The sequence below is a fragment of the Cenococcum geophilum genome (assembly GCF_001692895.1).
Source record: "Cenococcum geophilum 1.58 unplaced genomic scaffold K441scaffold_16, whole genome shotgun sequence".
In the NCBI taxonomy this organism is placed as follows: domain Eukaryota; kingdom Fungi; phylum Ascomycota; class Dothideomycetes; order Gloniales; family Gloniaceae; genus Cenococcum; species Cenococcum geophilum.
Genome location: NW_027137574.1, coordinates 125,045 through 137,945, shown reverse-complemented (window position 1 = coordinate 137,945; position 12,901 = coordinate 125,045). Strand labels below are relative to the sequence as shown.

General features: G+C 51.5%; 6 protein-coding genes across 6 annotated transcripts; 3 read left to right on the top strand and 3 right to left on the bottom strand.

Moving 5' to 3' along the window:
- Positions 1-341: 341 nt before the first annotated feature.
- On the bottom strand, positions 342-2,517 carry K441DRAFT_608818 (MFS general substrate transporter; the record flags this gene model as incomplete). The annotated part of the gene is made up of 6 exons (XM_067645485.1): positions 342-1,249; positions 1,316-1,409; positions 1,467-1,795; positions 1,851-2,134; positions 2,186-2,285; positions 2,342-2,517. 6 exons carry the CDS (start codon positions 2,515-2,517, stop codon positions 490-492), a joined length of 1,743 nt encoding a protein of 580 aa, XP_067505004.1. The 3' UTR covers positions 342-489.
- A 677-nt stretch (positions 2,518-3,194) lies between these two features.
- K441DRAFT_658187 (cytidine deaminase-like protein) lies at positions 3,195-4,686 on the top strand. Its single transcript, XM_067648300.1, has 3 exons — positions 3,195-3,349; positions 3,398-3,449; positions 3,497-4,686. Exons 1-3 carry the CDS (start codon positions 3,214-3,216, stop codon positions 4,617-4,619), a joined length of 1,311 nt encoding a protein of 436 aa, XP_067505003.1. The 5' UTR covers positions 3,195-3,213; the 3' UTR covers positions 4,620-4,686.
- Positions 4,687-4,812: 126 nt separating this feature from the next.
- K441DRAFT_555087 (uncharacterized protein) lies at positions 4,813-6,398 on the top strand (the record flags this gene model as incomplete). The annotated part of the gene is made up of 4 exons (XM_067643262.1): positions 4,813-4,902; positions 4,951-5,319; positions 5,372-6,064; positions 6,117-6,398. 4 exons carry the CDS (start codon positions 4,813-4,815, stop codon positions 6,396-6,398), a joined length of 1,434 nt encoding a protein of 477 aa, XP_067505002.1.
- Positions 6,399-6,476: 78 nt separating this feature from the next.
- Positions 6,477-8,661, bottom strand: K441DRAFT_555543 (UPF0061-domain-containing protein; the record flags this gene model as incomplete). Its single annotated transcript, XM_067643284.1, has 6 exons — positions 6,477-6,677; positions 6,727-7,817; positions 7,928-8,078; positions 8,132-8,162; positions 8,209-8,218; positions 8,274-8,661. 6 exons carry the CDS (start codon positions 8,659-8,661, stop codon positions 6,477-6,479), a joined length of 1,872 nt encoding a protein of 623 aa, XP_067505001.1.
- Positions 8,662-8,944: 283 nt separating this feature from the next.
- Positions 8,945-11,112, top strand: K441DRAFT_716357 (uncharacterized protein; the record flags this gene model as incomplete). The annotated part of the gene is made up of 3 exons (XM_067653977.1): positions 8,945-8,978; positions 9,030-9,139; positions 9,534-11,112. The coding sequence occupies 3 exons, from the start codon at positions 8,945-8,947 to the stop codon at positions 10,758-10,760; spliced, it is 1,371 nt and encodes a 456-aa protein (XP_067505000.1). The 3' UTR covers positions 10,761-11,112.
- K441DRAFT_66705 (alpha/beta-hydrolase) lies at positions 10,886-12,612 on the bottom strand. The gene is made up of 7 exons (XM_067649756.1): positions 12,429-12,612; positions 12,236-12,362; positions 12,080-12,164; positions 11,975-12,021; positions 11,794-11,912; positions 11,461-11,719; positions 10,886-11,286 (listed from the first exon to the last, which is right to left on the bottom strand). Exons 1-7 carry the CDS (start codon positions 12,480-12,482, stop codon positions 11,012-11,014), a joined length of 966 nt encoding a protein of 321 aa, XP_067504999.1. The 5' UTR covers positions 12,483-12,612; the 3' UTR covers positions 10,886-11,011.
- Between the last annotated feature and the right edge of the window lie 289 nt (positions 12,613-12,901).

Sequence of the window (12,901 nt, the reverse complement as noted above, 5' to 3'; positions counted from 1 at the left end):
GTCTCCGGAAGCTTGTATAGACCTGTATAAAAGTAAGATTTCAACGTAGGCTGAACCAATCCCCAAACTTTCCCCTAGCATTTATTCTCGTAGGGATTTCTGTTAGTATGCTCTATTTTTCATCATGTTGATATAGAGGGTCGCAAGAAAGACTGTTACGAAAGGAGAATACTCAAGAATTTAGCCAAACGAATTTCTAAGAGATTCAGAGCAGCTGAGTTTTGAATTTACCATATATGGAGGCAGATGAAGGTGTAAATGGTGGGATTCTAGGAACCACGTTTGTCAAGGTGCCGTTATGTCAATAGACATCTACGACATTTTGGAGGGCAATGATATAGGGCAAACTCAACAACTTAGTTGATGCGCATATCCACTACTTGATACACGACGTCAACAGTGTGCATTAGACATACCAAGTTGGCCATTTGACTACCTATATCAAAACCCAATCCCCCTTTAGATCTCTAAGAACATTTAATCATCCGATCAAGCACCAGCCTTCTCAACCTCGGGGACCCGCTCCACAGTCGCCTCCACCTTCTCCGTCATCAACTCCTTCACGCCCTTCAAGAACGTCACCGCAATCAACGCCAGTACCACAAACGGAATCACGCTGGCCCACGCCAACCGGTACGCATGCGCATACGACCAATGGCTCGCGTCCATCGCGGCCGCCCACACCTCCGGCGTCGCGCCGGGAACGGGCTCGACGCCCCCCGCCGCAATCGAGGTCAGCAGACCCGCGACCGAGGACTCGGGCAGCCCCGCGGCGATGGCGGCCGAGGCAACGGCGCTCGCGTAGTGCGAGTTAATGTACCCGCCGACGATGGCGTCGATGACGGCGGAGCCGAAAGCGCCGCCGATGGCGCGGGCGGAGAAGGCTAGGCCGGTCGCCGTCGAGAGGAAGGCGTGGGGCGCGGTGAATTGCACGTAGGCGACTAGCAGCGTCAAGGGCCCGGACTGTCCGATGCCAGAGATGACGTTGAAGCCGATTTGCGGCTTGTTCCAGGTCGGCTTGATGGTGGCGTAGCAGATTGACACGATGAGGAACATGGCGAAGGTGACGATGAGGGGGGATTTCATGTCCTTGAAGTGGGTCGCGTAGAGGGTGATGGGGATGGAGACGGCAAGAATAGTGACGGTGAAGCTGAGTTGACGGACGGAAATAGCCCAGGCGTTGCTTTCGAAGCCTAGGTTGAGCACGATTTGGGGTGTCACCGAGTTGACGGCGGAGTAGAAGATCCAACTGCAGGACAGGGGTTGTCAGCAATATCCCGATTTGGCAGGCCAAGAGGTTTTTTTTTTTCCTTACCCTTCTACGGCGAACGCAAAGACCGCGAGAGCAAAATTAGGGCTACCCTGGAAGAAGACGTGCGCCACTAGACCATCCTTACGGCCTTTCCATTCTGCAACGTAGCATGATTAGAAAGGGTATATCACAAGGCCTATATTAGAAAACTCACCGTAAAGACAAAATACAAGCAGGAGAACAAGGCCAATGCTAAGAGGAGCGGCAACATGTGGATTTGACCATGCATAAGCTCCGCTGGCCCAGTCCAAGGCAAGGAGCAGAAGCGTCGCGGCGCTGATAAATAATCCAGAACCGATTGGGTCGCATGCCCAAACATAGTCCGCGAAGGACATTTTTGGGTAATCTGAGGCTCGCGGTGGCCAGTAGAAAGCCAAAAAGCCTACAGCGGTTGCAAGGTGGAAAGCTGCTTGCATCCAGAAAATATTCCGCCAGCCGGATGCATTGGCATTGGTAACTCCTCCAGCTCCGAGGCTACCCACTCTACACAAGGTGTCAGTCAGCATTTGAGCTAAATTGTGGATAAGGCAAACCGTACAGGCCACCAATGGCACCACCCAGAAAAGCGAAACCATTCGCGAGAGTACGATATTTCAATGGGAGAATTTCTGATAGAATGGCTTGCACTATCGATATGCTCGAAAGAGTGGTTCCGATCAGAATGCCACCACCGATAAGCATGCTCATCGACGTTGCTTTTGCTGAAATTACAGCGCCAACAAATGCAATAACAGGCGGTATTGATGCAAGGTACTTTCGATCAAGGACATCCGACAGGCGTCCAATAATGGGAGAAAGCACGCTCTGCATGAGCAATGGGCCCTAAGCGGAGGAGTAAGTTTACAGCCGGTATAGAATGCAGGACAAACTTACCTGAATGATCCATCCCGCCAGCGAGGGCTCACCAAGATCTCGAATGATGAAGGCAATTACGGATCCTGCTGCTACCACAACAAATACCTGTGCCATAATGCTAAATTCAATTAGATATGATTGAAAGCCTGGACTGAATCATTTGGGGTTTTATACGCGAAGCAAGTGATAAACACGACAAGCCACGATCGCCATGATAGGTTTATATGCCTAGCATCCTCTACAGCTTCCTGCTGGATAGGAACTATACGGGCATCATGTCCATAGTGATGATGATCGTGGTTGTCCTGGTTAGGGGCCGATTCGATTTGCACATCTTCCTTATTATCCATGGTAGGCGGGAGGATAGAAATAAGAAATAAGAATGAAGAAAAAAAAGAAAGGCGAGGTGGGAAGAAAGAGGTAGAGGGAGAAGTAGAGGGAGAGAGAGGTAGAGGTAGAGGTAGAGGTAGAGGAGGCTCAAGTCAAGGCGAGGAGCTCCCCAGGGGACCCCAGCAGGGTAAAGTCAACATAATATATGTGCGCATGGTGCGCATGGTGTGTATACCGTGCTGCCTCAGACTTCACGCTCTCAATTACCGACGCTATTTTTCGGCAGATGAGTTTGAGACCGGGGCAACCCTCCAATGAATCCTCGAATGAACCCCTCAATGGAACCTCTAAGATGTAGGCTTTGATACATAATGAATTGTATCCCTTGCGGGGCCCCAATTACCCGCTGACTTGCTAACCTGCAGAGCATGATTCGGTTATCTCATGAATCAGAACTCCGTAGTAGAATTTTAACCAAACTTAGTCAGACCCTCGGTGGAAAATTCGCTGGGTGATAAGGAGCAGTATGCCCGCACGTGCGCGTAGTGCACGTACCAATGGTCCACCGGGGTCTGATTCATGAGATAAGATTCGGCGAGTTGTTGGAGCACCTTGACTTGCCGAAGCGCGTGCCAAGGTTCGTGCCAAGGTTTTCCGTATCCCACAGGCCACACTCTTCTGACTCGCGCGTCAAATAGTCTGTACTTTACAATGTCATGAAAACACCGCAACTCGTGCAAGATGAAGTCTTCAATGGCCCTTTGGGGCTCCGGGAGCTCGCCATCGCCCCGATACCAGGTCGGCTTGTTGCCCTGAAAACCAAAGATGAGCTTCGAGCTGTTCTGGAAACAAGTAAGTCATTCCACTGCAACCTAGAGCAGCTTCTAATCTACACCTCAGTCGACGTATATGTGATTGAAGTCCCCGCTGTATATGCTGGAGCAACCTTAAAGTATGTTTTGATTTTTAATTTTGCTTTCTTATACTTATGCCCCTCAGCATAGTCAAAAATGCTATTCCCGACTTGAAAACTGTGAACCTCCAACATCTTCGCCGAGTGGTGCAGCTTGATTTTCTTCCTGTGTACCTGCAGGATAAATTTAGGTCTTCCACTCAGCCATGGGATCGCCACTCTACTACAAGCCATGTCGTCGGTGAGCAAGACGAGGACGGTGGCAAACGCGCAATTGAACTGCGATATCTCCTCATCGCCCCAACGTCTCTCATCTCCCCGGCTGAATTGCAAAGATGTCTGGCGCAAAATCCCCCTTTCCTGAACTCTACAATCTCCCTTCATGTTCATACAATTCCTGTTCCAGCTTTTGCGCCCACATCTGCCGAGCAAGCTGCTAAATGGACTGAAGACTACTGGTCGATATCCTATAAGAACACCAACCCATATGGTCCGCATCCAAGCTTTCTAGCTCGCGCTGTGGCTGACATCGAAACCCATGCTGGAACCTGGCTTGCGCTTGCTCGAGTTGCTGGCCAACAAACAAAATTCCACGCCTTGGGAGAAGAAATAGGTTGCGTGATTATAGAAAAGGCCGGAAACGAACAGAAAGTTATAGCCGTAGCTGGAGACGCGCGCTGGTGTTCTACAGATAGTACTGTCGTCCAACGAAAGGAGGGCCCTGGAAATGTCATGGCACATGCAGTTATGAGAGCCATTGGAATGGTAGCAAAGAAGAGATTGAGAGCGGAGCCTGAACCTAATCCTAGCAGCCTCGGTGTGGCTTCGGAGAACGCCTTTTGCGACGCACCGCTAACGCCTATAGAGAGGCGCGTCTTCACCGCCGACAACATAATACCGGGAGGATATCTTTGCGTGGACTTCGATATATATGTCACCCATGAACCATGTGTTATGTGTTCAATGGCAATGTTGCATTCCCGCTTCAGACGATGCGTATTCGCCCGCCGGATGTCGCTTACGGGTGGGTTGACAGCCGAAATGGCCAAGGATGGGCGCACAGATTCAGGAGATTCAGCCAGTGGACTCGGATATGGTATGTTCTGGCGGCCTTCCGAGCTCAATTGGAAATTCCTGGCTTGGGAGTGGGTGTCTGAAAGTGAGGAAGGAGGTGATGCTCCAAGCGTCGATGGTTCCATACAAGCGTGAATTGGACAGATTAGCAGGATAATAAATTTCAATACCACAAATCGTCCATTTACTTGGTATCTTAAATAATACATGGTGTGTATTCAATATTGCGAGACAAACACGTGACACCGAGAACTCGACCATCGCGTCTTGGTTCAGCATCGGCTCGCGAACTTCGCATACTTCTCGAAGGTAAGACCCACGCGCCAAAATGTTGCCCGAAGAGGTCCTTCTTGGAACTTTAAATGAGCAGTATCCGTGCAGAGAGTTACAGATCCGTCAACTCCTTGCTTTGTACTCAGTATGCGCCCTAAAGTCACATCTCAATACTCCAGCTAAAGAACTTCAGCCCTTCTTACCCAGCCCACCGGCCATTGTTGTGCACGGCCTCGAAGCAACCGGCAAGAGCTCAATTGTCAAGAGTGTCCTTGAAACTAGCAATCTTCCACACACTATCATCAATTCTCGAGAATGTATCACTGGTCGACATCTCCTCGAACGGACTGTCGCAAGTTGTCTAGACGCGGTCGACGAGTGCTCTGACATCAAAGTTGACCGGAAACCGTATAGTCGCTGCGAGAACATTAGCACCCTAGCTATACATTTACAGCGACTCTTAGACGGCAGGGAGCGCTTCGTTTTAGTATTTGATGGAATTGACCGACAGCGAGAGGCCCCTCCAACGTTACTGCCTGCGTTAGCGCGATTTGGGGAAATTGTAGGCCTAATAATGAATCTATGAGATAAATTCCGCTAAATGTAATTTGTAGATACCCAGCCTCAGCATAATATTCATCATATCTGTGCCGCGACCTCGGTTTCTGCATGCAACTGGCATACCATACGTCCACTTTCCCGCGTACACCAAAGACGAGTCTATACAAATACTATCTAAATCACCTCTACCTATTTTTCTCGAATCTCCAGACCAGTCCCCAGAATACAGCGAGGAACTTGCCGAAGAGGATAATGCCTGGGTATGGACGCGGTTCCTCGCTGCGGTGTGGGACGCATTGGCGAAAGGTGCGGCAAGAGATATCCTGAGCTTTCGCTCTGTGGCAGAAAAGCTATGGCGGCCTTTTGTTGCACCGATTGTTGATGGCACGTTTGGAACAAGAGATTTTTCGAGGCTTATGGTTGCGAATAGGGCATTGTTTCAGAGTGAAGATGTGCTACTAGACAGGGTGGTTCCGAAGGTCGAGGGGGCGACAACAAGTGCTGTATCAAAAGGTAATTATTTACTTATTCTCTCGAGGGCAATATCTCAAGCTTTTCTCACATGCGTAGTTACTCATGACTTACCATACTATTCAAAATACCTCCTCTGCGCAGCATATCTCGCATCATATAACCCAGCTCGCCAAGACGCCATTTATTTTATGAAAGCTAGCGAGAAGAAGCGAAGGAAGAAAGGTGGCGGCACTGCCGCAAGAAGAGCGGGTAGGGGAGCTAAACATAGAAAGGTATTCAGTCCGACTCAATCCATTTACTGCATACCGATCTAAGAATCACTAGATACCCCGTCATCTTCTTGCGCCCTCGCCATTTCCCTTAGACCGTCTTCTTGCAATTTTTCACGCCATACTGCCGCACTCTGTCACTCCAACAGCAGATATATATACTCAAATCGCCACCTTATCATCGATCAGACTCCTCGTTAGAGCCGGAGCAGCAGGAGTAGATGTGCTGGACCCGGGATGTAAATGGCGCGTTAACTTTGGGTGGGATTATGTAGCAACTCTTGGCCGTAGTGTTGGATTCGAGATAGCTGAGTATTTAGGTGGAGGAGCTGAGTAATTACATCTCTTCCTCATTAAGCTAGCTATGCCACTTATTGGAGATTAGTGATACACTATGATACATCAATCCTCTAATCTACGAGCTACAGCTGCACTGCAGCATCCCTCTATATTTTGGAACATCGCCGCAGAACCTTTCTTCCTCACTTTCATCCCAACCCCAGTGTTCTTCAAAGGGGTTCAGCGACATTTTCATGACGCCTTTCAAAATGTCACGCTCGTCTTTTTTCTCAACCCTTTCAATCACCTCGTCGAGGACCCAAGAGCGGGGTATAAACTATAGCTCTTAGTAAAAGTTCACTACTTCTCATCTGGGACATACTAACCTTGGGGTTTACCTTCCTCATTTCCTCCCGCCTCTCCTCGTCCTTTCCTTCGCCCCAGTCTTCTCTCACCCTGCCTCCCCACTTCTCCAACCACTTCCCGATTCTTTCTCTCGCCGCACTCTCCTGCGTCGGCGGCTGATCCTTCGCGAAAAAGACGCTCGCAACCTCTTTCCTCCTTTCTTCGCTCTCCAAATCCCCCAACCTCACACCACCCAACCGTCTAAAACAATGATGGAAGTCTAAATCATGTGCTTCCATCAGATCCAGCCACTCCGAAAACAGCACCTCGAAGTCCTCCTCTTTAAAGTTCTTCAGGCCCAGCCTCGCCGTCATGAGCCGCTTATACTCGGCCATGAAGACGGCCTTGTACTCTTCCCCAGCCCGCTCGATGATCCCCTCAGCCCGCTTGACCAGCTCCTCCGTCCAGTCCTCCCGCACGCCCTGCTCCACGAACTCTTTCTCATCGACCCTCGCCCCCGCGCCCAGCAGCTCGCCTAGCGCCTCGCCGAACCGCACGAGGTTCCACCAGATGATGGACGGCTGGTTACGGTACGAGTAGCGCAGCGTATGGTCGTCGTGGTTAGGCGTGTACGCCGGATCGAACGTGTCCAGAAACGCGAAGGGCCCGAAGTCGATCGAGAGGCCCATGACGGACGTGTTATCCGTGTTCAGCACCCCGTTCATGAAGCCGTACGCCTGCCACGCGGCGACGGTGCGCGCATTGCGGCGACATACCTCGCGGTACAGCCGCGCGAAGCGGTTCTCGGCCTCCGCGCCCTCGCCCTCACCCTCGCCCTCGATAGTGGCGGCGGGCACGCCGCGCGAGACGGTGGTGGGGTCGCCCAGGGACGGTTTGGCGGGTAGCGCCTCCCATCCGCCTAGCACGTGCTCGGCGACGTAGGTGGCCAGCTGCCGTAGGAGGCCCCGGTCGCCGCGCATGCGCTGCAGGTCGAAGGTGCCGAGCCGCAGCCAGCTCTGCGCGAAGCGGGCCACGATTGCGCCGGGCTCAACGCGCTCGCGCCGGACGCGGGCGCAGGGTGCGAGGACGAGCGATAGGGCGCGGGTGGTGGGTATTCGCAGGCTGTCAAGGTCTGTGTGGTTGGTGGTGGTGGTCAGCAAATATCCAGGGGTGCTATCGGCACTGCAGATAAAATGGCGGGCTGTGTTTGGCAGGATTTGGGGGGAAGTGGAGGGGTTCTACATTCGGAAACTATGAACTCGCGGATGCTGGAGCGCAGGACGGCTTTTCCGTCTCCGAAGCGCGAGTAGGGTGTTTTGCCGGCGCCTTTGAGCTGAGTTTCGTAGCGGGTGTTGGTGGCTGGGTTGGTGGTTTCGAAGAGTGATATTGCACGCTGAGAATATTAGTACTTACTCCAACTCATAACGCAGTCCTAATTGAACTCACGCCATCCCCCAGTTGTCCAGCCCATTGACCACTGTTTTCGTCAATAGTGTCCGATGATAGTAATTTATGGAGGATACAATTGGTAGCCTGAATTCGTTAGCGGAAAAAGCGGCTTTCTAATGTTTTCATATATGATTCTCACCCCCGTAGCATTGTGCCCACGGATATATCCCCTTCCTGGTTTTCTCATCCCAAGCAACTATCAAGTTTCCTGCCATGACTTGCTTGAATTCCTCCGTCTGTTCCTCTCCAGGCTTCAATCCCAAATCCTTAATTGCTCGTTCGCTGACAGCTAGTAATTCTGGTGACTGTGTGATCTCCGGTCTGACGTATGTATACAACGCTCCTTTTACCAGCCGCGGTCCTAGAGTTTCTCGTGGGGCTTTGTGGGAGTCGGCTGGGGTAGGGAAAGCAGGGTCTGGAGGAAGATTCGAGGTGAAAACATTTGATTTAGGGAGATCCCGTAAAGTAAAGCCTGGGGATGTGCCATTCGTAGCAGTATTACTGCCATTACTGAGGTGACTTCCCATTTTGGCGAGGCGCATGAGGGAGGGTTTGGAGTGACGGGGGAGTGCTCGGGAGAGCATATACAAAAGAACGGAAAGGAACCAGGATATCTAGAAGGAGGGAGGAGTGGCAGGACGGAAGAGAGAAGCAATAGTATGGAGAGGTTTGGTGTTGAGCTTTCGTCTGTCGTCATGCCGAGGATACTGTAAGCAAGTATATGTTATCGATAAGAAAAATATCCGAAACGGTATTGTGTAACTTCGCCGGAATGTCAACCTTTATTTGCACCACATCTCACAGACAGCCATGGATGGAAGAAATATTCCTGGCTTTTACTACGGTAAGTGAATCCCGTATAAATATATTGTAGGATCATAAGCTGACCCCGAAGAAGACCAGGAACGGAAGAAATACTTCAGAATCCTCCCAAACCATCACGCGCCTCCCTCAGGATCTAAGTATGCGAAGGAGAATATCAAGAAAAGAGCCGAAGAATCAAAAGTATGTAGACCATTTTGCTAAGTTTCATTTTCCTGGGCTATGCGCTGCTATCTAATTTTATTTCATGATTGTTTCGTTTCTTCACAATTGTGCACTTGGAGCTGAAAGTCGTGGAGCACGTCAGTACACGGATAGAAAAAGGACCGGTGGTCTAATAAGTGCATCCTTCATAGCAATATTTTTCCAGGGCATTTGAAATTTGATTTTAGTGTTATTTTTGATGTAGTCAGAGGTTCTCAAGTTTCTTGGGGTTCGTATCGGTTGTTTGTGAGAGAAGCCAGGTGCTTTCACAGTTCCTCCTCCCATTACCATAGCTCTATCAAACGAAAACAAAATTGCGCTTTAGAACATACACCTTTCTGTAGTGCCTGTAATTTGCTAATTCTGGAACTAGAAGCGCAAACTCTCAGAAGCCTTCGCAAACCAGAAACGCCAGCAGCAGGTTCAGCAATCAATCGTCCTCCAGTCACCTATCGCTAGGTCTCTAGAAAGAGAACTGGGGAGGCGTGGACACCATAGTCAAAGAAAGCATGACTGGGCCAAAGCTTCTGCTCATGGACTTCAAAGCCGTGCAGTAACTGACGAAAATGATGACGACTCTGAGATCCTCCATTTTGACGTGGACCCTGTAACAAGATCTTTGGTGGTTGGAAGAACAAATGACCGGATAGAATCTATGTTCCCAAAATATAACAAATATCCAGACTTAACTGGTTCAGACGTGCTCGAATCTAATGAACGGTTAACAAGCTCCGTCAACAGCCCACCAAGCTATTATTGTCATACCAAACGCATATACCCTTTGAACTCAAGGATTTCCTCCATGAACGTATCGCCAGTCTCCGGAACGCTCGTAACCACAACCATGGGATCCTCAAGACCCCCCATAATCCACCTCACCACGCACACCGACCTCACCGGCATCTCCGAACTCTACGCCCCGCACGACATCACGACCATCTGGACCTCCGCGCCGTCTCCCTCCGCGGCCCCCTCCGAAACCATCGCCGTCGGCACCTCCAACGCCCTCCTCACCCTCACCCGCACCTCCAGCACCGGCTGGACAACCGCCAAGCCCCTCGGCCTCCCCAGCGACGCCCAAGCCCTGACCTGGCTCTCCCCCACGACCCTCGCTCTCGGCCTCCGCAACGCCTCCATCCACCTCTGGGACGCGCGCAGCCGGGGCCACCGGCTGTGCCTCGTGAACCGCAGCGCGGTGACGGCGCTGCGCCGCGCCGACGACGCGACGCGCCTCGTCGTCGCGGGGCTGCGCAGCGAGCTCGCGCTGCTGGACCTGCGCATGCCGCGCGCGGAGCCGACGGCGCGGGGGCCGAGGCCGCCGTCGCTGCCTGTCCTGGCGTTCGACTACGCGAACGAGGCAAATGCGGCGCTCGGGCTGGATGTGCAGCCCGAGCTGGGGCTGGTGGCGGCGGGCGACGAGAATGGGGCTGTGCGCGTGTATTCGCTGCGGACGGGGGAGACGCTGAGGGAGTTTGCGGCCCAGGGGGGGAGGGATGGGGAAAGGTTTCGGAGTCATTGTGTGCGGTTTGTTGAGGATGAGCGGGGGGAGATGAGGATTATGGCCGCTTTGGGGAAGACGGTTATGGAGTTTGCGTGGTGAGCTGGGGGTTCTGGTGTCTGGAGTCGGTCTGGGTGGGGACGGGGTCCCAAAAGTGGCTTTGATGGCGTTGTTGGGAGTTGGTAAGACGCTATAAGCATCATGTACGATTTCATGAGCGTGAGGTGTATTAGAAAAGGGTTCTTGATTTATCATGGCTAAACTAAGGAGCTTTAACATATAACACGAGTGTGGAACTCATCACACAAATCTTCGCTAAACAGTTCAGGATGCCGAAAGCTCCTCTCCTCTAATTATTCCACAAGCCTTCTTACCTCCTCCGCCCACCTCGCCATGNACTCCTTGCTCTTCTGCAGCATCGGGAGCATCCAAAAGAAATGCGGATACCCATCCCACACCGCAAGGCTTACATCATTACCTAACTTCTTGAGCTTATCGTGCAGAATGAACGTCTCATCATACGTGGCGTCTTTCGTGCAAGCGGCCAGATAGGTCGGCGGCAAGGCTGAGAGGGATGGGTGGAGGAGAATCGACCAGAGCGGTTCGTCAGGGGCCGCGCCGTACGCGTCTGGTAGGGCGTGGATTAGCAGAAGCCCGTTTATTCAAAAGAGCGAAATTATACGTGAGGCATGAGAATGTGTTTGGCTGAAAACCGCAAGAAAAGAGATATAAAAAAACACAGGAAACTCGGAAATGGAGGGCGCATCAGTTGCATTAGTGGATAGTCAGGGTAAGGACGCACCCATGCATGGCGTCATCGCCTCTCGGTTCAGCATCGCAGCGTCCAGATATCGATCCGGGTGCCACCAGCCCTTGTACTCCTCCGGCAGCTGGCTCGGCTCGATCGCAAACGGGCACGCCATGATGAGTCCCTTGGGCTTCAGCTCCTCGTCGCCGGCAAAACTCAGCGCTATGGCGCCGGAAAGATTCCCGCCTGCGGAGCCGCCCATGATGATCTTTTTGGACGGGGAGGCGGAGAAGGAAGACGCGTTGGCGTGCATCTAGAATGGTTTGGTTAACTGCTAAAGATGGGAGGCGGAGAGAGGGGTGGAGTGGAGGGGTAGAGGTGAATTACCCATTTATACGCTGCTATGCAGTCGTGCAGTCCTGCGGGAAAGGGATTTTCTGGCGCAAAGCGGTACGAGGTTGCAACCATGACCATGGGAACGCGCTCCGCGATGTCGCGTATAAGATCTGAGGTTTTTCAATTAATGCCAAAAGAGCTATGAGTTGACGTAAACGGGGCGGGTACGCACGATCTTCACTCTCGACGGAGCCTGCCATCCAACCACCGCTGTGAATGCTTATGAACTTTTAGCTTCAGGCTTAAATAATTCATTTTATAGAGTTGGGGGGTGCACTATAGTCCGATTGGTAGATCCTGTGCATCTTGCTTGGGTTTATAAACCCGTACGCGGGGGCCGCCGTCTGGTAATTGAACATCCTCTAAATGCTCGGCCATACATCAATTGATGTCCTAAGCATACTAGATATATATAGATAGTGAATTAGCGTACCAGCAGTTACTGAATCTGATGGAGGCGGTAGCATGGGTGCTAGGCCCTGCCAGAGGCCAGTGAACTGCTCCCGCATGTCATGCACAGAACCGGTGAGGGCGAAACGGCCGCCCATCATTTTTTCAACCTAAATTGTGTGAAAGAAAGTAGTAAGCCTTTACGTTCTAAGTGATGTAAGAATGTGTGGGTATACTTGGAGCCATTCCTCGGCGTAAGAGCCTGCATCTGAAGGCCTAGGATCAGACATGGTGAGAGAGTACACAGAAGGCAGAGTGCGTAATAAGATGGCAGACTAAGTAGTAGACTCTCAAAGTTGTGCTTTTGGATGCATTCCGACCTGTGTACATCTCAGAAAAGGAACGAAAGGAAGAGGGCGAGTGGGGACGAAGTAGCTGGCGCAGCGCAGACCCCTGCAGGCATGCATGAGGCGAAAAGCCGCTTGTGTGATTTCCTTTAAGTGGGCGTATTTGCTCTAGCGTACGGATCGGACAACATGATCTTGTAGGTCTAGGGGCAGTGGAAGGAGGAGCAGATGTCGATAGACTTTGAATCAAATATTCGATTGACCAATAATTGCACCTGCAAGGATTGAAGGATTATCAGCATGTCTTGAATGGACGAGGCGAGGTTAGGGGTCCGCGCTTGTGCATTCAAATTACTATCAGC